Source organism: Alternaria metachromatica (assembly GCF_023757995.1).
Source record: "Alternaria metachromatica strain BMP 0045 chromosome Unknown scaffold_8, whole genome shotgun sequence".
Taxonomy (NCBI): domain Eukaryota; kingdom Fungi; phylum Ascomycota; class Dothideomycetes; order Pleosporales; family Pleosporaceae; genus Alternaria; species Alternaria metachromatica.
Genome location: NW_026055499.1, coordinates 850,144 through 875,583, shown reverse-complemented (window position 1 = coordinate 875,583; position 25,440 = coordinate 850,144). Strand labels below are relative to the sequence as shown.

The following is a 25,440-nucleotide window of genomic DNA, read 5'->3' as shown; positions in this document are numbered from 1 at the left end:
CTTGCAATCAAAAGACGCTATGGCCGCATCACTAGCAGCTGTCAAGAAGGAATTGCGATCCAAGATTAGGGATATCTTAAAAGGCCTTCCCGAAGCGGCTGCTGCTACGCAAAGTACGTCATGCGTTTGTCTTGTTGCTGCTTCTACTGATGCTCCCAAGCATCTAATGCAACCAAGACCCTACTGTCCATGCCCGAGTACAAGGCGGCGCGCAGAATAAGCGTCTACCTGTCTATGCCGGGCGGTGAAATATCCACGAGCGAGATCGTGCGCAATGCGTTTGATGAGGGCAAGAAGGTTTTCATTCCCTACACCTATAAATTGGACGCACCCAAAGATGGCCAGCCAAAATCCATCATGGACATGGTAGAGCTGCAGTCGATGAAAGACTTTGAATCTTTGGAACCCGACAAATGGGGTATTCCAACTCCAAGCAAAGACTCCATATCGTCACGTGCGAACTGCTTTGGTGGTACCGGCATCACGAATGGAGAGACTGATGGTCTGAGTGCCGGCCTTGATCTGATCGTCATGCCGGGTATGGCTTTCGACTCGCAGTTCGGCCGGCTGGGCCACGGCAAAGGTTTCTACGACTATTTCTTGACGCGCTGTCACCAGGTATCGCGCATGCCTTTTCGCGGTAAGAACTACTGGTATTGTGTATTTGGAGGGCTAACTAACCAAGTTGAAGTTGGCCTCTCGTTAACAGAGCAGTTCCTGCCACCAAACGAGTCGGTTCCCATGGACGCATCTGATTTCCGCCTGGACGCCTTGATCACTGGTGATGGCGAGCTCCGTCGCGTGGAGCCTTGAAATCGTCCCACAAACTTTTGCATGAGATCGTCCGCACTACATGGCCCTGTCTTCCTCCCAGCCTGGCGTATGCGCCGTGTCCATTGTGTGTCTTTGCGACTGTGCGGGGGTGCGTTGGCGTTCGCGCTTATTGGAGTTGCTGGATGAGCGAGATGTTGTCGCCCTTCAACAGGATCTGGCCGACGTTGCGCCTCTCCTCTGGTGTGTCCTTCTTCGCGAGCGTGACTTCGATGGCGTCGTCGATTACGAGGTTCATAAATTCGTCGAAACCCTACACAACTATTAGCAGCAGTCGTATTGAGGTAGTTAGGCAGTCGTACCCTCAGCTTTCCCTCAATGCGCATGCCCAGGTTCTCGTACAGCCATACCGAGATGGTCGCCCGTGATTGCAGGAGCTTGAAGATGAAGTTGATAGGAGGAAGGAGAACTGCATGGTTATTAGCTGCTGTCGCGGCGCATGCATGTAGGAGCTGTCGTACCCTTTCCTCCACCGCGGCCTGAACAAGTTAGCTAGTCGTCTTCAAACAGCGCAGATATACTGACCACCACGTCCAGTCATTGTGAAGATTTAAATGCGCGTCTCCGGTAGTTCTCGTAGTCGTAAGGGCGGAGTCGGGGCGCAATGTGGGGAGAGGCTCGGAGGAGAGCTGTGGTTGCAGGAACATTTCTGGCGCGACCTGAGCGGTCACAAACGCCTTGGCACCAACGTGGGGATCTTCGTGCTGCTTTGACTATGCGACCGAACGCAACTTCCCGTCCCCGGACAAACTCACCACCACCACAACAACTGCCGCCCTGCCTGCCTCCTCTCCGCTTGCACCTTCTTTCTGCTGCACCCTGGTAATAAGTCAGTTGATGCGCGCAATATAATCCACGCCCCGCCGCCTTGCTCCGAGCAGTATCCGCATCCGTCCCCCCACTACCACGCCCAATTCCCTCACCATGGCTGCCAACGGACAGCAGGTCTTCGACCCTGTGCTGGCGGCGCACAACACCATGTCGTCGCAGGCGGATCGCGCGCAGAAAGAGCAGGCACATCAGTTTCTGGAGCAGTTCCAGAAGTCGGTACGTAGCATGGGCACGCGTTCAGGAGCATGAGGGGCTGATATGTGACAGGAAGAGGCATGGACAACCACACTGGCTATGCTAGAGGCAAACTCAGCAGATGCCGCTGCCAAGCTTTTTGCTGCCACCACACTCAAGGGAAAGGTGAGTCGTCACTACTCCGTGCTTGGGCTATTCTAACATGTCAGATCGTATACGACCTCCACCAAGTGCCTCGCGCACAGCTGCCAGAGCTCCGAGCATCCATCATGCGGAATCTGGCGACATTCCACGCCGGACCCAAGCCCATACGTCTGCAGCTATGCGTGTGCCTGGCGAATCTGGCCATACAGATGACCGAGTGGAAGGATGTCCTCAAAGACGTTGTCAACGCCCTCGGCTCAGATCCAGCAACGCTCCCTTGCGTCTTGGACTTCCTCCGCGTTCTCCCCGAAGAAGTCACGCATGGACGCAAGATCGCTCTCACAGTACGTCCGAACGAGCCGCGCCCCGTCATCAGCCCACGGCAACTATTCCCCGCGGCGTCGACATATGATAGTAGAGTTGTAGTCTAATATGTGGTGGTCAGGAACACGAGTTGACTATGAGGACGGCCGAGTTGATCGACGACAACGCCCAACAAGCCCTGGAGCTTCTCATACGATATGGCACATCTTCCCGTACGTCTACAGCCTTTCTTTCAATCCACTTCCACTGACATTGAATAGCCGCTGCCGCGCAAAACCCACAGTTACTAAACTGCATCACTTCCTGGATACGCGAGATACCACTGGATGCCATCATAAACTCTCCCCTTCTCAAGATCATCGTCGAGGATCTGTCCCTGGATGATCCGTTTGAGGCCGCTGTTGAGTGTTTGAGCGCCCTGATCGCCGAGACCAGAGATGTCGACGAGACCCTCCAGTCGATAATGGTCCTCTACCCTCAGGTTATCAACCTCCAAACCAAGCTCGCTGAGGCAGCTCAAGAGGAGGATACAGAAAAGTTCAAGGGCATCGCCAGGATATTCGCCGAAGCTGGAGAATCATGGGTCATTCTTATCGCTCGCCTGCCGACTGACTTCCGCGCCCTGGTACAAGCCATACTTGCGACAGCTGCATTGGACAAGGAGAGGGATGCCATATCTCACACGTTCAAGTTCTGGTATGATCTTAAGCAGTATCTCACCATCGACAAATATGCCGAAGCGCGCAACCAGTGCATGGATATCTACTCTAAGCTGGTAGACATCATGATTGGTCACCTGGAGTTCCCCAAGCCGGAGTCTGGCGACGAGAAGGATCTGTTCGAGGGCGATCGCGACCAGGAAGAAAAGTTCCGCGAGTTCCGTCATCAGATGGGCGATGTGCTGAAGGACTGCTGCGAGGTCATGGGCGTCGTCGAGTGTCTTCAAAAGCCCTACGACCTCATGCAACAATGGGTGCAAACATATGGCGCTCAGGCCAGTGCAAACAGCGTGCCCGAGTGGCAGAAGCTGGAAGCGCCTTTGTTCGCTGTTAGGGCTATGGGCCGCATGGTACCTCCGGACGAGAACATAATGCTACCTCGCCTGATCCCCCTCATCGCAGGCATACCCGACCACCACAAGCTACGCTTCCAGGCTGTCATGGCTCTGGGAAGATACACCGAGTGGACCGCACAGCACCCCGATACGCTTCAGTTACAACTGGATTACATTATGGCAGCCTTCGATCATTCTGCCAAGGACGTCATCCGAGCCGCTGCGCTATCATTCAAATTCTTCTGCAACGACTGCGCGAGCCTGCTGGTCAACTTTGTTGGCCCTCTTCAACAATTTTATGCGAAGAACCTCAACAAATTGCCGATCAGCAGTCAGGAAGAGATTACAGAAGGTGTCGCGTCAGTAGTCGCTAGGGTGCCCAACGATCAGCTTCTAGCAACACTCAAGCTCTACCTCGACCCGGTCATGGCTCACCTCATCGAAATTGCGCGACAAGCAAAGGATGAGGCGGATCAAAAGCTCATCGCCGACAAGATCAATCTCTTGACCATCTTCTTCGAGATGGTCAGGCCAGAGATTCCAGCCGGTCAAGAACATCCCGCTGTCAAGTACTGCCAAGAGATATTCCCTACTCTCGCTAACATGATCACGCACTTCAACGCAAGCATACCCATCCTCGAACGTGTCTGTCGATGCTGGCGGTACATGGTGCTCTCCTACCGTACAGCCATGCGTCCACTCCTACCAGATCTCGCGACTAAGCTGATTGAGGGCTTCGACAAGTCAAGGCAGGGTTGCTTCCTATGGGCGACGGCGTCGATAGTACGAGAGTTTTCGCAGGGTGTAGACGATGTCGACCCAAGTCTAGCAAACGACGTCTACCAGTTCTACGAGCAGCAAGCGAAGACCTTCCTACGGATACTGAGCGACCTGCCCCCAGAGGAGCTTCCTGACCTCATCGAGGACTACTTCCGCCTTGCTGCCGACATGGCACTCTACTTTCCCTCAGAATCGATCATGTCGCCACTCATGGACACTGTTCTCCTTGCAGCCTGCAGTTCCCTGACACTGCTCAAGGAGGATCCCATCATCGCAGTGCTGCACTTCCTACGCGACTTGCTTGGATACGGTCGCAACTCGTCGCCCTCATCTAGCTTCGACAACACGCGTCACGAAGTGCCCGAGCAACTGCGGAACCGCGTCAAGCAACTTGTCATGGGTGCTGGCGTTCAACTAGTCCAGCGCATCATGACTGGCATGATGTACAGCTTCCCTGAGGGCTGCTTCGCGGACTCTTCTGGCGTGCTCCTCGACCTGTTCGAGCTTATGCCTGAGCAGGTCGCTCAGTGGGTAGCTAGTACCGTTGGCATGTTACCTCAAGGCAGTATCACACCTCAAGAGAGCGAGCGATTCCTAAATAACATTCGACAACGTATTCAAACTGGCGATGTCAGGATGATAAGGACTATCCTACAAGACTTCACCACTAGTTACCGCCGTCGGAACGTTGCGCCCCGCGAAGGCCTCGGTAGACTGGAAGCTTCGCGGTTTAGGTTCTCCGGTTAGATGCTGGATGCCGAAGCACGAATTCTGTTCCAGAACGTGGACGCGCGGAAGCCTACAGAGCCACTCACACGTTCTGCGCTTCTTCTTCACACGGTTCAGTCTAACGCCTCCCGGTTTCAGTAACATAGTGGTGGTGTGTTTGGGTGCGTGGTGTAGTGTGTATCGAATAGCATAATTGTACTTGAAGCGTTAGTGTGTGGGCATTTGCATGGAAGATCGGGACACGAAAGGATAGGATACCATCGGTGGGACAGAGTGGGGGTTATTGTTCACGTCTGCTTAGATACCGTTTACTTCTATACTTCGCATTGTTTCGTAATCTCCGGTTGGGTATTCTTGGTCATGTGAAGTGATTGCAGTAAATCGATGTTCGCTCTTGCATTTCGAGTGACATCAGGCAGCGCTCCTTCTTGGCTAACGATGAGTGTGCAAGACGTCGATCTGATGGCAGCGACGACCTATCTTTGCCCCAACAAACAACAACTTCGTCATACCAGCTTCCTCGTCACTCACAATTTGGTCTATTGCTGAGCGCTTACCAATACCTAGGCACAGCCTTTCGGCTATCGAACAGCATCCTCTCTGAGCACCTATCACCTCAGTGTTCATCTCATCCTTTGGCCCACCCGCCAGCAACACTACCTTGAACACCTGTTACCACCCGGCATACGCTAGCTCGACCTTCTCCGCTTCTCCCATATACCGTTACAGATCTGTATCTTCATCTGAAGTTCGTCGGCACCGAAGGTGACCACTCCACGTTAGGTGCGCGCCAAGTTTCATGGTGAAGGTCGTGAGATCAGAGTTGACAGCAGACTTCAGCAGGGCCGATTCGCGAACGTAACAACGTTCCCATTTACCTGCGGTACCTGCGCACCTCCAGCCTGGTATTGGCAAGAACAATATCGGCAGAGCCTAAAGCTCGCAACCATACAAGAAACGACCATCCTGGATCCCCCATACGGGCGACCCGGCCTAGCGAGAGCTAACTCCACAGGATCCGGCACTAGACCCATCTCGATCAGATCAAGCACGTCGAGCGCATCTCAAACTTCTACCCAAACTTCAAGCCGGTCAAGGAGACACTCGCAGCCAGCTCTTCCCCCAACCCTTGCGGAGAGAATTGCACTAGGACCTCAGCTTAACCCATATCATAGCAAGAATCCTCATCGTCTAGACCGATACACCAGCGTTCGAGACGTCTATCTTGCTAGACAGGAGCAGCGAACGAAAGAAGCCGCACATCAGGAAGAGAGACTCCATCAACTTCGGCTCGAAAAGCGCAGGGGTACCCGCCAATTTGACGGTTCAAGATCAGCTGGAACTTCACCAGCCCTGAGTCGTACGAATTCGAATTCAGATCTCACTCGAACATCTTCCCTCAAGAATCTCGCCAGAGAACTGACGACATTCGACAAGTTCGGACCTATTAGGCGCGCAGATACGGGTGACTCTACCGCATCTTCATCGGGACAGTCGAACAAATCCAAGAAGTCGAACCTCTCTCGGGTATTGACGGCTGACCGCTATGATCGAGACGCTCAAAGAAATGAAGCACGGCAAGAGCGGCAGTTACGAGAGCCTGGCGCTGGAACGAACGGCGAGTCAGATTCTTCATCGCATGGAGGACAAAGACTCGGAGGACTCTCTGGAAAGCACGCGGACAAGAGTACTCGGTCTGTACCTTTCGCAGTTCCTTACGCTTGAAACATATTGACTGACCTGTTACAGCGAACGCGCGCGCGATATATGGACCGAATCGTTGTCTAGACGTGATAAGTTTCGCTCCGACTTCCTCAAGAAAAATTGGAGCTTGCATCGTCGAGCACAATCCTTCGAGTAGATCCTACGTACACTGCTGCTCTGCGAAAGAGGACTCACGTCTCGGTGCCATGGAACACCTGCTCGTCATCACCGAAGATCTGCTCCAGCGACTTATGGACGCCGAGGGCATCACGAGTAGTGGATGGTTGCCCGCCACGCCACAGTCACATCATGCAGCGATGTACGGGAGTGCGCCGGGAAGTGTAGCGGGTGGAGGTAGTGTGGCGAGCAGTGTGCAGCCAAGTCGGAGGGGCAGTGCTCAACCTCAGGAGTAAGATCACCCTTCTTACGGTCTCCGGCCCTTATATACTCACAAAACCTAGCCTCCTCATCGACTACGCGCAAGGCTCACCACAACTAATGCAGCAGTCACCCCAATTCTCACCGCCCGCCCAGTCGATACCTGCCCAAACCCCCTTCGTCAACGACTTCAACACGCCCTGGTCACCTCACCACATCCAAAAGCCCAAGCTCCCTAGAGGCAGCAGTGACACGGTCTTTCACACCACGGCCAACACTCCCAAGCCAGTCGTCCAAACGATCCCTAGGACTAACAGCGATATTATTCAGCAGCCTAAGCCGGTGCCAATCGGCCAGTTCCAGGGTCCTGGAAGAGGCAGGGTGCAATGGAATCTGGGCTCTGAAGGATAGAAGAGTCGGGTCTTGAGTCATCGGCTGGTCGGGGTTAGAGAGATGATGTGATGGATGCTGCGTACCCATGAATTGCTGGAGGATAGTTGGACTTGTTGGTTAGAGTTATTCTTATTGCGCGAATGTTATCATCTTGAGTTCGAGTGTGGTTCTACCGATCCAGCTTGCCCGAGTCCTAGCTGTGACTCACCAGCGTGCCTTGATCCAGACCGTAGAACTAAAGAGTTCGTATCACTTACTGTGACTACTGCTACTATAATTCACCTCAGCATGAACAGTCACTCTGTCCATGACTGAATCCTGATATGCGCGATGAACTTGAAGCTGCACTAATACCTTGACGATGTCTCTTCAGCCTGTGAAAGACCTGCTTTCATTCATCGGTGAAAGAAGCGTGATTTTATGCACATGCAATATGACGAATTGAGCGTACCACGGTTGGGTGAAGTTGGGGAAAGGGAGTGATGGGTCGCAACACAGTATTAGCGCGAAATCTTGGCGGCGCACCGCACACATTGAATTGCCCCACCGGCCGCCGCCACTTCTCACTTTCTGTATCATAAGGGACCCCGACTACCTACCGACCCGACACCCCCAACAACACAACCACAACCGCAAATATGTCCAAAACAGCAGGGTGAGTTTGTGCGCACCTTTTTCGGCCTTTCTACGCCTATCATCCTACCATGTCGCCCCTACGTCGCTCCAAGCCGCACATCAAGCCACGAGCTTCTGCATACATCTCTCCGGGTTCTAGAGCATCAGGCTGACAGTACTGCTATAGCCGCACCGACTGGGCAGAAGAAGAAGACGAGGAGTCCTCCCTCACCTCCCTCCCACCCCAACAAGTCATCAAGAACAAAGACGGAACCGAAACCGTAATCTCCTACCGCATCGGCGAAGACGGCAAGAAATACAAGACAACACGGCGCATCAAGAAGACTGTCGTAAAGCAAATCGTAAACCCCCGCGTCGCCGAACGAAAGCAATGGGCGAAATTCGGACAAGAAAAGGGCAAGCCCGCCGGCCCCCAAACAGACACCGTCTCGGTCGCCGAAAACATCGCCTTCCGCCCCGTCTCCAACTGGAAAGCCAGCAACGAAGATAAGGGCGACGAAGCGAAGAAGAAGGCCGAGCTCAAGAACGCAAAGATCAAGTGCCGTATTTGCCAGGGCGACCATTTCACCACAAAATGTCCCTTCAAAGACACCATGGCCCCCGAAGGCGACGTCGCCCCCGCAGAAATGCCCGACGATGCGCCCGGTGGTGCAGGAGGCAGTCTGGGGACTGGCTCTGGCGGCTACGTTCCCCCTCATCTGCGTGGCCGTGCGGGCGCAGGCGAGAAGATGGGCGGCAAATTCGACCGCGACGATAGCGCTACCCTGCGTGTTACCAACGTGTCTGAGTTCGCCGAGGAACAGGATCTGCGCGACATGTTCTCCAAGTACGGACATGTTACTCGTGTTTTCTTGGCCAAGGATAGGGAGACGGGTCGCGCCAAGGGCTTTGCGTTTGTTAGTTATGCGGATCGGAGTGATGCTGCCAAGGCGTGTGAGAAGATGGATGGATGTAAGTTTCAGCACGCAGAGCTTGTGATATGGGGAGATGCTAACATTATTCAGTCGGTTTCGGGCATCTTATCCTGCGTGTCGAGTTCGCTAAGAAGGCTTAAGCGGAGAGGATTTGTGATGGCTCAATGACGTTGCAATTTGGCGTTCAGGGTGGTTTCACGGGCTATGACATCTGTAGACGTGTGTCTTGCATGCATGGTACATGATAGCTATCGTTTGTGACTTCATACGTCAGACGAGGCGACTTCTCATGAATATCAATGATAGAGTGTTCGCTTTCAACTCAATCTTTCATGTCGCCCACCATCAAGTTACATCAGCAGGTAGTAAAGACAAACCAACAAGCACGTACACTGGCCCTTTCCACTTCCAACACATTTGTTCAAATATATCCTTAACTTGATTCTCCCATTCCATCACTTTCATCTCTACATACACATATACACGTACACAGCACAACAGCCCAGATCGTCCGACAAGAAGGGTCGGGCCGCTGTTCCAAATCCAACCCAGAGCCAACACCTAGACCTTTTTCTAAGAGACCCTCGTAAAAAAAGGATCTTCATCCTCCCGTATCATGAACGCCAGCTTTATTGTACAAGGTGGGCAGGGCCCGCAGAGTGGTGAGGAGGAGGGTCATGCGCTAAGATCGACTCGTGTAAATGCGGGACAAACGTCGAACTGCAGTAGAAGGTGAGAAAAAGGATTGCTGCGCCTGGTTTCGCGGTTGGGGCTCGTCAGGGTAGCGGTAGAATGGTATGTATTTGCTGTGCGCAATTCCTTTTATCTTTGCTTTAGTCGACTTGTTTTAGGTCGGGCTCGAAGAAGACTTTTCGTGTTATCTGGTGGGCTGTTAGCTTTCGTTATAGCAGAATCAAGAACCGATTGAACGTACCGCCCATCCTCCCGCTACAGTCGCGCAGATACCCGAGCTAATAGCCATCTGCCTCGTCCCTCTTGTGCTCTTGAACAGCGCGCCGCTCAATGCGCCCGCCACGACGCTGTTGCTCATATCGTGCTTGCCGCGGTAATACCCAATCGTGCTGTTCATACCATTATACACCATAGCAATCACGCCCGCGCTGTTTCCCAGAAAAGGACCTCGCCGTGTTATCGCATTGAGCACGCCGTTGATGCGCAACCGCGGGGGCATGCTGGGTGGGTTCTTTTGCAGGCCCTCGGCTAGTCCCCACGCTCCTCCTATCGTCAGCGCCGTCAGATACGACACGCCCGTGCCGTAACATAAGTCGTCGGACCAGCCGCGTGAGGGCAGAGCGGATTGTGCGCCGGGCAGGTCCGAGAGGACGCTGTCTTCGAGGTTTAGGTAGTCGAGTGTGTCTTGGTTGAGGCCGGCGAGGGGGTGCAGTTGTGAGGGGTCGAGCAGGAATTCTGAGGGGTTTTGAATGGCCGTGTTGGGGTCGAAGGGTGTGGGTTGGAAGGTGTCTTCTTTTACGAAGTCGGCATTTTGGGGCGAGGCGGGCGCGGGTGCGGTCTCCTTGGACTTGCGTCCGGTTATGGAGTCCCAGCTAGCATTGAATTAGCATTGATGTGACTGAAAAGACGCTGGATACTAGAGTTTATACATACATGGTCATGTTGAAGATGTCAGGTTGTGATGGCGGCGTAAAGAAATGTTGCGCCTGATTGTCAACAGCCGCACGAACAAAATCCCCCAGACGCCCGAAAAACCTCTATCAGACCGACGCAGCTAGGAGAAACAGCAGAAAAGAGGCAGGTGGTAGATGCGCGGGTATGGGATAGCGTGGGGCGGCGTTCGTGATGCTCACGAAAAGTTCTGGCGAAGCAACTTGGGCAATGACGGTCTCGACGCACGGCCCACCTTCTCGAAGCCTCCCTGCTTCCGAGCTCGGAAAGGAACGAGATTCGGAAAGAAAAGTTCAGACAGCCTCACCCACTTCGGGATAACGACAAACAACAACAAATCTGGCTATGGCGCTCCCCGAATACAAGCAAAACTTCCTCAAAGACTGCGTCTCAGCCGGCGCACTGAAATTCGGCACCTTCACCCTCAAGTCCAAGCGCATATCACCCTACTTCTTCAATGCCGGCCTCTTCCACCGCGCCGACCTCCTCCGCTCCATCTCCTCAGCCTACGCACACACACTGAAGAACCACGGCGACTCCGACCCTTCGTTCCAATGGGACATTCTCTTCGGCCCAGCCTACAAGGGCATTCCCCTCGCAGCAGCCTCAGTCGACAAGCTCGCAGATCTGGACATGGCCAAGTACGGACAGAAGAGCTACAGTTTCAACCGCAAGGAAGCGAAAGATCATGGTGAGGGCGGCAACATCGTTGGTGCGAGTCTGAAGGGAAAGAAAATCGTTATTGTGGATGATGTCATCACGGCTGGTACGGCGATTAGAGAGGCTATTGATATTATTAAGAGGGAAGGGGGTGAGCTTGTGGGCATCATCGTCGCTTTTGATAGGCGGGAGAAGATGCCTACGGCGACTGATGACGATGGAAAGGCCGGTCCCAGTGCGATTGGAGAGGTTAGAAAACAGTACGGTATTCCTGTGCTGGCCATCTTGACGCTGGATGATGTTGTGGAGTATTTGAGGAGTTTGGGTGGAGAGGAGGATCTTAAGAGGTTGGATGAGTACCGGGAGAAGTACAAGGCGAGTGATTAGGCGTATCTGGTGGGGCGTTTACGAAGTTATGATTATGGGAGTATGGGTGATGGGAATGGGCGGTTGCTAGAATACCCCGCATGCGTTGCGGTCAATGCTGCAAGCATTTCAAGCCCATATGTTCTTCTTGACTCCGTGAGACTGTGAAGCGATCCTCATAACAATAAACGGCTGTGTCATTGGGGTGAGATGCTACATCAAAGAAGACACTTTGATTATTGTTATACTCCTATGGTACAGTTACAGAATTATACACGCGTTCAACAAAGGGTGGGTATCTTATGCCATTGCTCCTGGCTAAACGAACAAGATGCATAGTCACCTCGATGCATATCTGGATCCAATTCGAGGGATCTGACGGGCAAGAACCGTCTGAATCAGAACCGTCTGAATCAGAAGAGCACTCCATCATAAGATCAAGCTGGACAGCTGGCCTGACTCCGACGTACCTGCTCCGCAAAACTCGTCTCTTTGATGGCCTATTATCTTTCTTATGTTTTGCGTCCCGAGAATTGACTCCGCTAGCTTCCTCTCCCTGTATTCATCGTCGCTGGAACCGGCTTCGCTGGGATCGAAAACAACGGGCTTGTCTTTGTCGTCTTTGTCGTCTTCGTCCGAGCTGATGCCGTTTGCACTTGAATGGCTTCGACAGGATGTTTGACAGATTAATCCGTAGTAGAGACTTGCGCAGTAGAGTCATGTTCGCCAGCATCGTCCGCGTTGACATCGTCTTCGCTAGCGTCGTCTGCGCTTGAGTCCTCTTCGCTGGGGTCGTCTTCGCCAGCATCGTCTTGACTAGCATCATCTTCGCTATCATCTTCGCTATCGCTATATTCTGATGATTCAGGATAAAAGCCGGGCGGAGTGTTGAGCGCAGGATGAGCATAATTCTTGGGGTCATAATCTGGCTCATTCTCGATAAGGTAATGGCGTTCCGAAAATGCGATCCACGGATCCTAGATACCGGTTAAAGCATTAGCTACCGACTTGCGTTTTCAGGGGTTGATCGCATGGTTCGAGGACTCATTTATAGGTCATCATCGGGAGGTCAAATAAGCACCTACCTCGTGATATTCCTTGAGGATATAGTCATCCAGACTGTCCAGATACTCTCTCGCATCTTGCCTCCACTGTTCACTTCCACTCGTATCTCTGAGCACCTCGGTGAGGTCAAACTCTATGTCGTCGTACCTGTTAAACGGATGCCCCCATTTGAAACGCAAATGCCCTCCTTCGCGTTCATATGCCTGGAGAACAGGTCTCAGGAGTTCGATCCACGGGACCCACAAGTTTAACCTGACCTCCTGTTGAACCAATTCGATATGGAGACTGAAATTCCTCTTCTTCCTGATACTCATCAGGGTCTTGACAAGCGTCTCGCCTTCTGCATCGATGTCTGTATTGGATTCCCAAAGACAAACATACAGTGACTGCAAAACATCTGCGGGAATAAGTCCAACATCCCAAATATCTTGACAGACGACTCGTTCCGTTGATGCTATGGTGATATATTCAACTGGACCAAAGCCATCAATGTCGGGATAGCTGCCAGAATCGCTACGGTCGGGTTGTACCTCGTACCACTTCACCATAACTTCGTGGGCTATTTTCAAACCCATGAAGCGGCTTTGAATGAAGTGCGGTAACTCTGGTACGTCGCTGCGGCAAGACTCAGGGTTGAGACGGTATTGCATCGACTCTTCATGATACTTGAATGCTTTGTTATCCCAAATATAGTCGAAGATCATCGCTCTCAGTTCGGTCGGTAGACGGGTCTCTATCTCACGGGCGAATTGGAGATTCCATAATTCGCTGTATTTCGTGACAGCGGCCGGCCATTCTCTAAAGCGAACTTAGTGGTTAATCTACGCAGTTTCTGTTTCGTACGAGGAGAGAAACTCACTCTCTGAGGATTTTCGTTTGCTGTTTGGCGGTACGCCTCTTTGGGGCCTCGAGTTTGCTGCGAATGCTGTACCTATGTCAGTTTCCGCGGTTTCCTTTACGTAGGTGGTCTTACTCCACGAGGGTCTGGTACGCGGCCTGGACATCGTCCTGCTGGACCGGCGGGGAATTGGCAGAATGAATAGGGGGCGCCTTTGGCTTAGACTTCGGTTTGGTCCTTCGGGCCATAGCTGGAAAACAAAGAAATGGTAATCGAAGTGTTCACGTCTCTATGCGTGCTGTGCAAACCCGCGGGAGTGTTCAGGTGTAGAAGCGCGAGCGTCACAAAGTTGGCGAGGGGATGCACGACGCGTGTCTAGCGCGTCTCAAAACGATTAAACACGCGTGCCCCTTGCTTCCCCATGCCAAGCAACCCGCTTGCCGCGTACCGATTGCAGACTTCAACCGGCAGCAACGTGCAGACATTCTTTGCCCATACACCGATACTACTCGACGCCCAAGGCGCAAACGCTAGCAACAGAGACCAGCCTAGCGAAGATATCAGAGCAGCGGCGCTTGCGGGCCGCAGACCATTCTCCGTCGGCGGCACAGTGCAGATGTGGGGTGGCATGCGCTGGAAACCCTACTCAGGTAAGGCAAGGCAGACACCTGCAATAGAGATTAGCGTATCAGAGACAATACACAGTGAATCAGTGACGCTGTTGCATTGGGGTGAGAAGGATCTTCAAGGTTCGGAGACTTCTTTTAGGCACCCAAATTGTGACAAGAAAGCGAGATTTAAAGGCATATCCAAGAGCGCTTTCCTATCTCCATTATCCTTCGTTCTGTACTCTACTCATTCAGTGAACGACACAAACACAACCGCGAACTCGACATGCATCACCTCCGTGATGCTCTACTGGGCGCCTCACCGGAGGGCCCTCCCGAACTCAACCACCTAGACAATGAGGCTCATGACGTCCTAATGGTTCGCGAAGACGGGGCACGTGGGGAACTCGACGGACTCCGCGGAACAGCCTTCTATAATCGAACCGGGGTTGTCAGTGAGCGATACTGCAGCTTAGGAGATGGCATCGACTCTCTTGTGCACCACATCCACTCTGCGTGGCACATGTATTACCAAGTTGCTGTGCACACGGCGTACGATACGCGCGAACAGGACCGCTTAATCCTCGACATCGTGAGAATTCAGGGATTGGGGCCGTTGACCAGGCCTGCTACTGGGCACTACGGTATCGACATCGCGCGAACAGTAGATGGAACGGTGTGGAACGGTCAGTAATATCCCTGTACAAACTTTATGTGAGACACACACTGACGTTGTACACCAATCTTTAGATCTACCCTTTCTAGCCACTGACATGACCGCATTCTGGATCGAGAACTGCGCGGCTTTGAAGAACGCCCAGCGACTCAATCTCGCATCCTTCCTGGCCAAGCTGGCGTCGACTCGCGTTAGCAAAGATCGAATCTGTCAGATCGCTCTTCTGTTATTCTGCTCTACCTTTGAAGGAAGGAGCAGCATCGACGGAGGTCAACCAGACGAACTCTCTTCACACCAGACGATCTCGACTCTCGATCTGACGCAGCTCATGCCGTCTGTATGTGCCTGGATCAAAGAGGCTGGTCACGTTCTTGTCCAACTCTCTGAACTCTCATGGAATGACTGTCCTAGCCATATCGGGCAGGGTGGGCAACACTTCCTTGAATCCGACTTTGGGAAGCGGTCACCGACTGGTTTCACCCCGTGGAGATGGATGTATTGGCTCAAACGTCTTCATGAAATTCGTCAAGAGGCGAATGAGGCAAACGAGAAGACTCTCGAGGAGCAGACTACGGAGGCTATTGACCGCATGGTCGGCCAAGTACACGATCGTAACTCAGGGATCCTCAGGGCGTATCAAGATGGCGGGGACTTCTTGAAGCTGGACGATCATTTGGCGTGTTTGAGGGGTAGATAGATCAAATATACTTAGAGATTCCTTGATTTTATGCTCGCTTTTTCTTGGTTTTTGGAGTCGTTAAAGTCTCGTTCGCTCACTCCACGAAGGATGGTGAAGTCTACGGGACGGGGATCTCAGCTCGACGATTTTTCTGCTGGCAACACTACCTTCAATTGTACAAACTCGTATTACGCCAGTGTCAATCTCAGAGATGCTATCGGCATGATGTGGTTCAACCGACTGAGCGCGGAGCAAGAGAAGATTCTGAAGACCCAAATCGAGATGGTGCAGGAGACGGGGTTGATGAGCAGATATTGGCACACCCCTGGTTGGCCGATTAGTTTGAGAGACATGCTGTGGTTTAAGCTCACAGAATTTGGCGTCGGAGTGCTCAATGTAGATGACTCGGTGTCAGCAACGAAGTGGAATTGGCATCAGTGCGTCGTCGCTGGCCTGACCCTCTGCTGACGTCACGTGCCAAAGAGCCGTTTCGGGACGAGCTCATGACGCATAGAGCCCAAGCAGAGAGACCGCCTCCGTGTCACCCCACCGGCATCAGCAGCCAGCTCTTTCGCCCTTATTAGCATGCAGAAGAATGAATTTACTTGAAAATCTACACTCTTGGTCGATTGAATGCAATGGTGACAGCTCTGCAAGCAGGGCAAGGAGATGCACGGACACGTGTGCACCAACGCGTCTCTAGCGTGCCGGCACAACTGAACACATGCGCTTCACGGCGAAGAGTACACCGTCGCTTGTACGCACCTTCATATATTTCGCCGACACGTGCTATAGTCGCTTCTGGCGCTACGGTTACCGGAAGTGCTTCGATCTGTACTTTCTGTTTGATCGGCAATGGAGCTTGCCTTGGCAGATGGGTCACTTCCGTTACATCCCTCCACATTGGAGAGGTGTCCTTGCGCCGGCTTCACCATGGCGGTTTCATGAACAACACACTTTTTGGTGGCATCACCACAACCGGCATCATTTCCCTCATCATTGCATGATACCTTAATCCGACTACATCGCATACCCTCTTATTCAGGCCACCCACTTGGTGTTGGCTGCTTACTTCTCACGACATCATTTCTCCCATTGTATATTCGATGAGAGACTACAGGTCTACGCGTTTATCTCACAATGCGTAGGATTAAAGTGCCCCGCGGGGTGCCATACCAGCGGCCAATGTCGAGACAACATAAGCGAACCCTTATATATGCGCTTCTTTCGGCCGTCGCGTTCGGCGGGTATTACTGGCTCTACGCGCAGCCCACCGATGCGCTCGCCGTCGCATTCGAAGAGCACGAAGCGTATATGCACGATGGATCGAGCCTCGCGCGCATCAAATCCGAGCAGTCATATGATTGGCGAGAAGCGCCTTTTGTGAACACGATCACGTCCTACATACCGCTGCCGACTACCGCTCCTCGCAAACTCCCGCGCGTCCAGTCCGAAGACTTTCCGGAAACAAGCGCGCAAAGAAAACAGAGGGAACAACGTAGAGTCGCCGTGCGAGACGAATTCAGACATAGCTGGAATAATTACAAGAAGTTTGCGTGGGCACAGGATGAGCTTAAGCCAATTACTGGTGAGGGCGAGGAGTCGTTCGGCGGCTGGGGTGCCACACTCGTCGATTCGTTAGACACGTTGTGGATCATGGGGCTCAAAGAAGAGTTCGAAGAGGCCGTGGAGGCTGTCGCGGCCATAGATTTTGGCAAGACCAATCTGACCACCGTAAGCGTCTTCGAAACGACCATCAGATACCTCGGCGGGCTGCTGAGCGCATACGACATGAGCGGGAAGCCTATTTTGCTTAAGAAGGCGATACAACTCGGAGAGATGCTGTATCGAGCGTTCGACACAACGAATAATACACCCTTGGGCTGGCTGAATGTGGAGGGCGTCAAGAAGGTACCCAGGCTGGCCTTCTCCGCCGAGAGCAACATCTGCTTTGCCTGTCTCGGCAGCTTAACCATGGAGTTCACGCGGCTGGCGCAGGTTACGTCAGAGCCAAAGTACTACGACGCTGTTGCGAGAGTCACCATAATGATGGATCGCGCGCAGGATAGCACGAGGCTTCCTGGCCTATGGCCAACTATGGTGAATGCTGCGAAAGAAGAATTCAATCAATCTCGCTTTTTCTCCATCGGCGCGCTTGCTGACAGCACGTACGAATACTTCCCCAAGATGCATGCGTTGCTGGGCGGGGTGGAACCTGCGTACGAGAAATTGTACCGCGACTCTGCGGAGATGATTGACGCATACATGCTGTTCCGCCCCATGGTGCCTGACAAGTTCCACGGAGAAGACCTACTCTTGTGCGGCGATGTCTTCACACACGGCGAAGAAGCCAAACTCGACCCAACTATGCAACATCTTACATGCTTCATTGGTGGCATGTTCGGTCTAGCAGGTCGCCTGTTCTCTGACCCTGACCACGTGGATCTCGGCGCGAAGCTTACCAAGGGATGTATATACGCCTACGCCGCCACACAAACTGGTATCATGCCCGAGACATTCGATATGGTCGCCTGCGACTCCCGAAAAACCTGTCCCTGGAACCATACAGCTTGGGAAGAGGGTGCCCTGTATCACTACAGCAGCAAATATGTCGAAACTTTCAACGATGCAGTGGAAAAGTACAAGATCCCACCTGGCTTCACTAACATCCGCGACAAGCGGTATCTGCTCAGACCCGAAGCCATCGAATCCGTCTTCATCATGTACCGCATCACGGGTGACCGGCAGTATCTCGATGACGCGTGGGACATGTTCACCAGCATTGTTGCCGCAACTCGAACGCCATATGCCAACGGACAAGTCCGAGACGTCACGTTCGTAGCGCCGAAGGCTCCAGGCCGGGCCTACAAATCCGTTCCTGGTGTGGTAGACGTACCCTACACACGCGACGACAATATTGAGAACAAGATGGAGAGTTTCTGGACGGCGGAGACATTGAAGTATTTCTACCTTATTTTCAGCACGCCTGACATGATTAGCTTGGATGATTGGGTGTTCAATACTTAGGCACATCCTTTCCGGCGACCGAAGCCGAGATAGAAGAAGGTTGAGGACGATGCTGGGGCTAGGGCTAGGATCGACGAACAGCGTAAATAGGATCGCTGGTATCATCTGACATGAGTGAGGAAACACCTCATCATCGCTATCGCATTTTGGTAGTGCGTAGCCGGAGTATTGCATTGGTTGGCGTTGTATGGTAAGCTTGGATAGCTTTGATGAACTTTTTACCTACATTTTACGTTCTCACTCTTTCGCTTCTCTTCTGACCGCGTTCACTTCTTCGGCTGCAGCGTTTCTTTGACAAAGAGGCCGAACCAGGCTATTCCGTCCTCCTCCGCTTATTGCCATACTCGTCCTCACTCGTAGGTATTCTGAAGTCTTCCTTCCTCTTGATGCCTTCGCTTTTCTCTTCGACAGCCAAAGTCGCCTCCACCGGCCCAACTGTCACGACCGGCTCATCCGCCTCCATCTTCTCAATCGCTAGGATGTCCTCTTTCTTCAACATCTCCTCCTTATCCCTGATCTTCTTGATTTCCCCCTCATCTAGCAGCTCCTCATCCCTCAACATCTCCTCCCCCTCAGAATACTCCTCCGGCTCCGGCGTATTACCCAACACCGTCTCGAAAACCACCTGAAAACTCCCTTGTTTCACGAACCGCGAATCAACAAGCCGATCCCACTCCTGCGCCACATACCTGTACTTGTCTTTCGTGCTCAACCTAGGATTCACATGCACCACTCCCCTCGACACCGCTAACAAGATGGGATGCTGGTACACAGGATGCTGGTACGAAGATAACTGCGGATGGTCCTTCAACATGCCCTTTATAGCATCCCAAGCAGCATCGTAAATTGTAGTCCGTGTACCAGTGTGTTTGCCTTCGAGACCAAGGTACCACGAGTCGTCTTTCCAGCTAGGCCAGTAGTCTCGCACAGCGCCGCTCTTCGCATGACGTAGGCGCTCAAGGAATCCGGAAGCGGGAAAGGCGTCGCGCGACGTGCGGACGCCGGTGGGAGGTAAAACGCGTGTGGGTGTGTCGAGCGACGACCCGGAGACGTGTGCAAGACCGGAGTCTTTCCACGCGCGGTCGAACGCCGGTTTCACTATGTCGTCGTGCCAGACTTTGAGGAACTCGGGGTCGATACACGGGACCTTTGTAGCGTGGGGGAAGATAACGAAGAGGTGCGGACACGACCCCATTCCCTCTGTCATCTTGTCTTGACCTGGTGTTGTGCTTCCGAACAGCAACGCGCATTGTACATCTCGAGCTGTGACTGAGTGGCCATGTAGGGAGAGGTAGGTGGCGATGCGATGGGTGTCGGCTTCGTCGATCGGGTTCACGGATCTGTGGTTGGATGTGTGGGGGATCCATGGGGTTTGCTCCCAGGTTAGGCGTTTGGCGAAGGCGAGGGAGGTGGGCAGGCAGAAGGAGAGGGCGCTGTAGCATTGTTCTGGGTTTACGGTGGGGGAGAGGGCGGACAGGCCGGGGATGGAACGCTCGTGCGTGGAGGACATGGTGGTGTTGGAGTTGAGGAGGTCCGGATGGACGAACGGCTACGCAGGAGGGATTTTGTCAAAAACGTTTTGATAGAAAGTCTCGGACTATAGGGTAGGCGTGAGAAGTGACTAGAGCATTGTGGGTATGTATGTTTTGCCTGGAGACGTAGTGAATGGTGTAGATGTTACTAGCCGATGACGCACATGTTCTTTCAAGATTTGAGACAGCTGAGTGAAATAGTTATGTGCTTGTATGTCTTATTAAAATCGCCATCCGCCAGAATTGCGCTGGAAAGCAACAGCAGAGAATCCTGCATAGCAAGTAGCCTCCCGAATAACTCGCTATTATCTTTTTGAAGTGACACGAATGATAGAGCGTTGAATCAACGACCGGGCTGCGTACAATTGATGGAGACTAGTGTACTTTACATCTCAACGGAGATGTTTCTCAGCTCAAATATACTGAGTATGAATAATTAAAGGCCGTGGCAGTGGAGAGAAGCGACTCTTGAAGAGATTTTCCTGGTGTACGTGGTGCGACGCAAGAAGCTCGATCATTCCTCGAAAGGTACTGGGAACGTGTTTGAGATTGATCTAGACTGTGAGCCTTGCTGTAGGAGCTGATACATTTCGAGTTGAAGACATTGTGACTGAAGGATACAGCGCCTTGATTCTGATGAGACTTCGAGACATAATGGATGCTTCGTAGAGAAAAAGACCTCAGCGTTTGAGAGTGGACTGATGAGCTAGACGAGCTTGAGGTTAATTGACAATCACGACCTTGCTGCACACGTCCCGAGCGATGGGTTCCTGGATACATGCGCCATTTGGAAACTGGACTATACTGGCTATGTTGATGGCTTGTTGCTATATTGCATGACTTGTATGCAGAGCGCTTGCCTGCAGATCTGAGTCAGCGTGGAAGAATGCCAAGATGGCTGCCTGGATGTCAGCACTAAAGACCATCCTAGTACTACATCTTAAGTACACTGCTGCGCGCTTTCCTACACGACAAACATCGTTTTTCTTACGCTCCATTGAGATGTCTTATTGTTCGTGGAAGAATGATAGAGGTGGGCGTTGCATCGACCGGAAACCAGCCTAACGGAATCCCGGGACTCGGCAGCTTATCTTCGCGCACCACGGCGACACTGCGGGCCTGACTGCCGCATTCTGGTCCACGACGCCGCTGCTCGCGGGAACGCCGTCCACATCTGCGTGCTTCAATCCACCAAGGCTTCATCTTGTGATGGACAAGCACGACCTAGCGGGCGCCACCCCCACTTGGCAACGCTTATCGTCGCATTCTCGAGGACAACGCCAAACGACGAGCGCCCCAATCGCACGAGACAGGATCGTCTGTCGCACGAACGCCGAGGAAACTTCCCTAAATTGCATTGCAATTGTTCGGCGACACCAGGTCTGCCCGCGATTGGCTTGTCGCGCGGTCATAAGCACGGCGAATGCTTCTTCCGGGCGCATTCGATATCGTGTCTGCGGATGATGCCATTCAACCTGGTGGCGACACCATTCCGTTGTTTACCTAGGTATCGGTCGCTATCAGCCTGCCGTTGCAACAGGGTGCCAGGCCATCCCCTTTGGAACGGCATCTCCGACACGGGATGGCACGACCTCGTTATCCCCGCAGTTTCCTGCCCAATATACGGTTGCAGGCTTCGTTTCTGATATGCCGGGTGTTCTAGAATACGAAGGGAAGAAGTGATAGGACCCACGGGTTGCACAGTTAGGTTACCTGCCGTGCCACCAACATCGCCTTGCATGATCTTTAGATACCCTTCTGTATTCGGCCGCTTCCTGACATGGGACACCTGCCCTTTCAAACCTAGGAGTGGCAGTCCTATCGCTCCTGCAACAGGGGCCTTATCTGACGTGCTATTGCGCGCAACCTCGCCGCAATCACACAGGTGAAGGCCACGATAACGCGTTTGCACTAGAACACGTGAGCAGTTGTATATTTGAGTAACAGTACTCCCCGCTCGGACAATGAACCAAACCATTACCGCGCGCAACCATGGCAGCTCCTCTTGGTGACGTGATGGTTATGGGCCGCCCCGACGCCGTCGAGGGCAAGGTCGTCAATCTCCCCAGCCACAAGGCTATCAACGACTTCAGCGAGAAGAAGCATGCTGCCCACGACGGAGACATCGACATCAAAGGCCCTTTGGACCCTGAGATCAAGGCCGCTCTTCCTGAGTACGACGGCGATGGGCACGACAAGGACGGCGACGGTGAGGACCATGTCATCGTTACTGGCGCCGACGCAGCAGCCTACCTACTGCCTATGCGAGACGACTTTGTGCCTGCGTTGACTTTCCGAAGTCTGTTCCTGGCCACCGTTCTATCCGGATTCCAAGCCGTCGTGTACCAGATCTACCAGGTATGTCAACATCACCACAGACTGCGTACGTTGAATGCTGACGAAACCAGTTCAAACCCACTCTCGTCACCATCCAAGGAACCTTCATCGTCCTCATGGCCTACTTCCTCGGCAGGGGATGGGTCAAGCTACTGCCCCGCGGAGACAAGTTCGAGGCTCGGTGGAGGGAGAAGGGCGGAGTCGGCAAGGCGCCCATGTGGATTACAATCATGTCCTTCTTCAACCACGGCGAGTGGAACTTGAAGGAGCATGCCATCACATCCATCACCGCGACTTCCGCATCGATTGCTGCTCCCGCCAGTCAGGTCTTCGCTGCATCTGACCTCTTCTACGACATGCCTTTGAGCCCTGTCACAGTCATCTTCAGCACCATTTCTATTGGACTCTTTGGATACGGTATCTGCGGTATCATGCGCCCCATCTGCGTATGGCACGTTGACTCGGTCTACTGGAGCAGTCTTCCTACAGTCAAGGTTCTCCAAGGTCTCCACTGGCAGAGCGTCAAGGATTCAAAGCCTCTCCGATGGTTCTGGATTGCCTTCTCCTGCATGTTCGTCTACGAGTTCTTCCCTGCATACATCTTCCCCTGGTTGAACTCTATCTCGATCCCCTGTCTGGCTGCCATGCATGCGACTGGAAACACGGCGGCTACGCTTACCAACCTCTTCGGTGGTGCCTCAAACAACGAGGGTCTTGGTTGGTTCAGCATTTCGCTTGACTGGCAATACGTAAGAAGGCGCTCCGAAACACTCATACTTTGCAGGCACTAATCGCTATTACAGATCACTTCCTTCCAGTCCTCGCTTCCGCTCAAGCTCCAACTCCATCAAGCTGCCGGATTCGTGTTCTGCTTTTTCATCATGCTCGGCATTTACTACGGCAATGCTTGGGGTTCGAAGGACCTCCCTTTCATGTCAACACGTCTCTTGACACAGGAGGGCAAGCAGTACCCAAGCGAAAGCGTCTTCATCGATGGCATACTGGACGAGAAGGCTCTCCTGCAATACGGTCTACCGAGGATTACTGGCACCTTCGCTTACGCCATGTTCATGGCTAATGCCGCGATTGGCGCCCTCATTGCCCACATCGTGCTCTTCTGGGGCGGCGACACAGTCCGAGCATTCAAGGATGCCAAAAAGGGCAAGTTCGACGATCCTCATCACGCGCACATGGCCAAGCACTACAAGGACGCACCACAGTGGTGGTACCTAGCCGTACTCGTCGTCAGTTTCGTGCTCGGTCTCGTCGTCGTGATCAAGGAGAACGTCACTCTCCCCGTTTGGGCCTACGTTATCGCACTGGTGATGGGTACGATCATCTCGCCCTTCAGCACCCTCCTCTACGCCCGCTTCGGTAACGGTATCGCAACCAACAACCTGTCCAAGGTCATTGCCGGACTGATCCTCCCCGGTCGCCCCATCGGTAACATGTACTTCGCCGCGTGGTCTCACAACGTCATCAACAGCGCCGTGCAACTCAGCATGGATCTGAAACTAGGCGAATACCTCAAGATCCCGCCCCGCGTGATGTTCATGACACAAATATACGGCACCGTCCTCGGCGGCTTCATCAACTACGCCGTCATGATCTCCATCGTAACAGGAAACAAGCACCTCCTCGCCGACACCGACGGTAACGCGTCGTGGTCGGGTGCAAACATCCAATCTTACAACACCAACGCCTCCACCTGGGCGCTCGCTGCCTACCTCTACAAGCAAGGAAAAGCCTACTCCATCGTCCCCTTTGGTCTCCTTATCGGCGCCGCTATCGTCCTCGCCCACCGCATCTTCGTTCGTTTCGTGCCTAAGATCGGTAACTTCTCCCTCCGCGAGATCAACTTCCCTCAGTTCATCCAGTACGCGGGATACATTCCTTACAACCAGAGTCAGACGTGCGTGCTTCTCAGCTGGACGATTGTGGGTTTCTTCACGCAGTTCTACCTGAGGAACTACCGTCCCCGCATCTTCAAGGACTACTCGTACCTCATTGCGGGTGCATTTGATGGCGCGAGTTTGACTTGCTTGTTCATCTTGTCGTTTGCTGTGTTTGGAGCTGGTGGGCCGGCTATTCCGTTCCCGCAATGGTGGGGTAACAACGTCGCTGGTAACTACGATTTGTGCCCTGTGGCGGAGTAGAGATGAAAGACGCTTTACAGACGGAGTTCAAGGCATGAAGTATGTAGTTCACTGTCGCTTTAGATACCATCCACAATTATCTCAGACTATCATGTCCAACATGCTATCTACATATCCCCCTCCAGCTATTCCCCCTCTACCACTTTCCAACACATATTCCCCATCCCAACCTACCACGCAACAGGCACACCATCATACCTAAAAAACCTCCCACTATCCGCCTCCTTCAACCCGCCCACAACCTCCAACATACTCCCCACACTAACACTCGCCTCAATCATCGCGCCCTCGCCCCCCATCCTCGTCTTCACCCACCCAGGATCCATACAAATGACTTTAACCCCCAGCTTCTTCAAATCCTTCGCCTGGTGCACCGTCAACATGTTCAACGCCGCTTTACTCATACTATAAGTACAGCACTTTGTTATATCCGTCGCAACAGTCAGACTGCCGAGCCCGGACGACATGTTCAGCACCGTAGCGCCGCGGGCGAGGTATTTTTGCAGCGAGGAGACGATTTTCGCCGGGCCCAGCACGTTGGTTTGCATGTGCTCTGACATGCTTTTCGGATCGAGCGTCAGACTCGTGTCGCTGGATGTGGCGTTTATGCCGGCGACGTTGAAGAGGTAGTCGAGTGATGCGCCGCTCTTGGAGAGGATTTCTGCGACGCGGAACTCGATGCTGGAGAGGGAGTCCAGCGAGGAGACGTCGCATTCGATGATGTGGATTTTGGGGTTGGTCTTGCTCATCGCTTCTAATTCGGCGTTGTCACCTGTTTTCGAGCGTACGCCCGCGATGATGGTGTTGTCGCCCTTGGCAGCCAACTGCCGCACGAATTCCAATCCAATACCGCGGTTCGCGCCAGTGAGGAAGTAGGTTGCCATTTTGTGTGGAGGTTTTCTCGATCTTGATCTTGATGTAGTAGAAGGGATATGATGT

At 53.1% G+C, this 25,440-nt stretch overlaps 11 protein-coding genes across 11 annotated transcripts; 7 read left to right on the top strand and 4 right to left on the bottom strand.

Moving 5' to 3' along the window:
* Positions 1–19: 19 nt before the first annotated feature.
* J4E83_004732 (uncharacterized protein) lies at positions 20–813 on the top strand (the record flags this gene model as incomplete). The annotated part of the gene is made up of 2 exons (XM_049331658.1): positions 20–113; positions 161–813. 2 exons carry the CDS (start codon positions 20–22, stop codon positions 811–813), a joined length of 747 nt encoding a protein of 248 aa, XP_049189432.1.
* Positions 814–940: 127 nt separating this feature from the next.
* Positions 941–1,372, bottom strand: J4E83_004731 (uncharacterized protein; the record flags this gene model as incomplete). Its single annotated transcript, XM_049331657.1, has 4 exons — positions 941–1,084; positions 1,134–1,240; positions 1,293–1,310; positions 1,357–1,372. 4 exons carry the CDS (start codon positions 1,370–1,372, stop codon positions 941–943), a joined length of 285 nt encoding a protein of 94 aa, XP_049189431.1.
* A 383-nt stretch (positions 1,373–1,755) lies between these two features.
* J4E83_004730 (uncharacterized protein) lies at positions 1,756–4,906 on the top strand (the record flags this gene model as incomplete). Its single annotated transcript, XM_049331656.1, has 5 exons — positions 1,756–1,878; positions 1,930–2,022; positions 2,067–2,345; positions 2,447–2,537; positions 2,586–4,906. 5 exons carry the CDS (start codon positions 1,756–1,758, stop codon positions 4,904–4,906), a joined length of 2,907 nt encoding a protein of 968 aa, XP_049189430.1.
* A 1,528-nt stretch (positions 4,907–6,434) lies between these two features.
* Positions 6,435–7,381, top strand: J4E83_004729 (uncharacterized protein; the record flags this gene model as incomplete). Its single annotated transcript, XM_049331655.1, has 3 exons — positions 6,435–6,582; positions 6,638–7,001; positions 7,054–7,381. The coding sequence occupies 3 exons, from the start codon at positions 6,435–6,437 to the stop codon at positions 7,379–7,381; spliced, it is 840 nt and encodes a 279-aa protein (XP_049189429.1).
* A 620-nt stretch (positions 7,382–8,001) lies between these two features.
* Positions 8,002–9,053, top strand: TIF35 (translation initiation factor eIF3 subunit g; the record flags this gene model as incomplete). Its single annotated transcript, XM_049331654.1, has 3 exons — positions 8,002–8,018; positions 8,166–8,950; positions 9,004–9,053. 3 exons carry the CDS (start codon positions 8,002–8,004, stop codon positions 9,051–9,053), a joined length of 852 nt encoding a protein of 283 aa, XP_049189428.1.
* A 693-nt stretch (positions 9,054–9,746) lies between these two features.
* On the bottom strand, positions 9,747–10,547 carry TIM23 (Mitochondrial import inner membrane translocase subunit tim23; the record flags this gene model as incomplete). The annotated part of the gene is made up of 3 exons (XM_049331653.1): positions 9,747–9,794; positions 9,848–10,478; positions 10,540–10,547. 3 exons carry the CDS (start codon positions 10,545–10,547, stop codon positions 9,747–9,749), a joined length of 687 nt encoding a protein of 228 aa, XP_049189427.1.
* A 355-nt stretch (positions 10,548–10,902) lies between these two features.
* On the top strand, positions 10,903–11,604 carry PYR1 (Orotidine 5'-phosphate decarboxylase; the record flags this gene model as incomplete). The annotated part of the gene is made up of 1 exon (XM_049331652.1): positions 10,903–11,604. One exon carries the CDS (start codon positions 10,903–10,905, stop codon positions 11,602–11,604), a length of 702 nt encoding a protein of 233 aa, XP_049189426.1.
* A 4,985-nt stretch (positions 11,605–16,589) lies between these two features.
* J4E83_004725 (uncharacterized protein) lies at positions 16,590–18,476 on the top strand (the record flags this gene model as incomplete). The annotated part of the gene is made up of 1 exon (XM_049331651.1): positions 16,590–18,476. The coding sequence occupies one exon, from the start codon at positions 16,590–16,592 to the stop codon at positions 18,474–18,476; it is 1,887 nt and encodes a 628-aa protein (XP_049189425.1).
* Positions 18,477–18,789: 313 nt separating this feature from the next.
* On the bottom strand, positions 18,790–19,986 carry J4E83_004724 (uncharacterized protein; the record flags this gene model as incomplete). Its single annotated transcript, XM_049331650.1, has 1 exon — positions 18,790–19,986. One exon carries the CDS (start codon positions 19,984–19,986, stop codon positions 18,790–18,792), a length of 1,197 nt encoding a protein of 398 aa, XP_049189424.1.
* A 2,014-nt stretch (positions 19,987–22,000) lies between these two features.
* J4E83_004723 (uncharacterized protein) lies at positions 22,001–24,501 on the top strand (the record flags this gene model as incomplete). The annotated part of the gene is made up of 3 exons (XM_049331649.1): positions 22,001–22,366; positions 22,417–23,094; positions 23,149–24,501. The coding sequence occupies 3 exons, from the start codon at positions 22,001–22,003 to the stop codon at positions 24,499–24,501; spliced, it is 2,397 nt and encodes a 798-aa protein (XP_049189423.1).
* Positions 24,502–24,671: 170 nt separating this feature from the next.
* J4E83_004722 (uncharacterized protein) lies at positions 24,672–25,385 on the bottom strand (the record flags this gene model as incomplete). Its single annotated transcript, XM_049331648.1, has 1 exon — positions 24,672–25,385. One exon carries the CDS (start codon positions 25,383–25,385, stop codon positions 24,672–24,674), a length of 714 nt encoding a protein of 237 aa, XP_049189422.1.
* Positions 25,386–25,440: the final 55 nt, after the last annotated feature.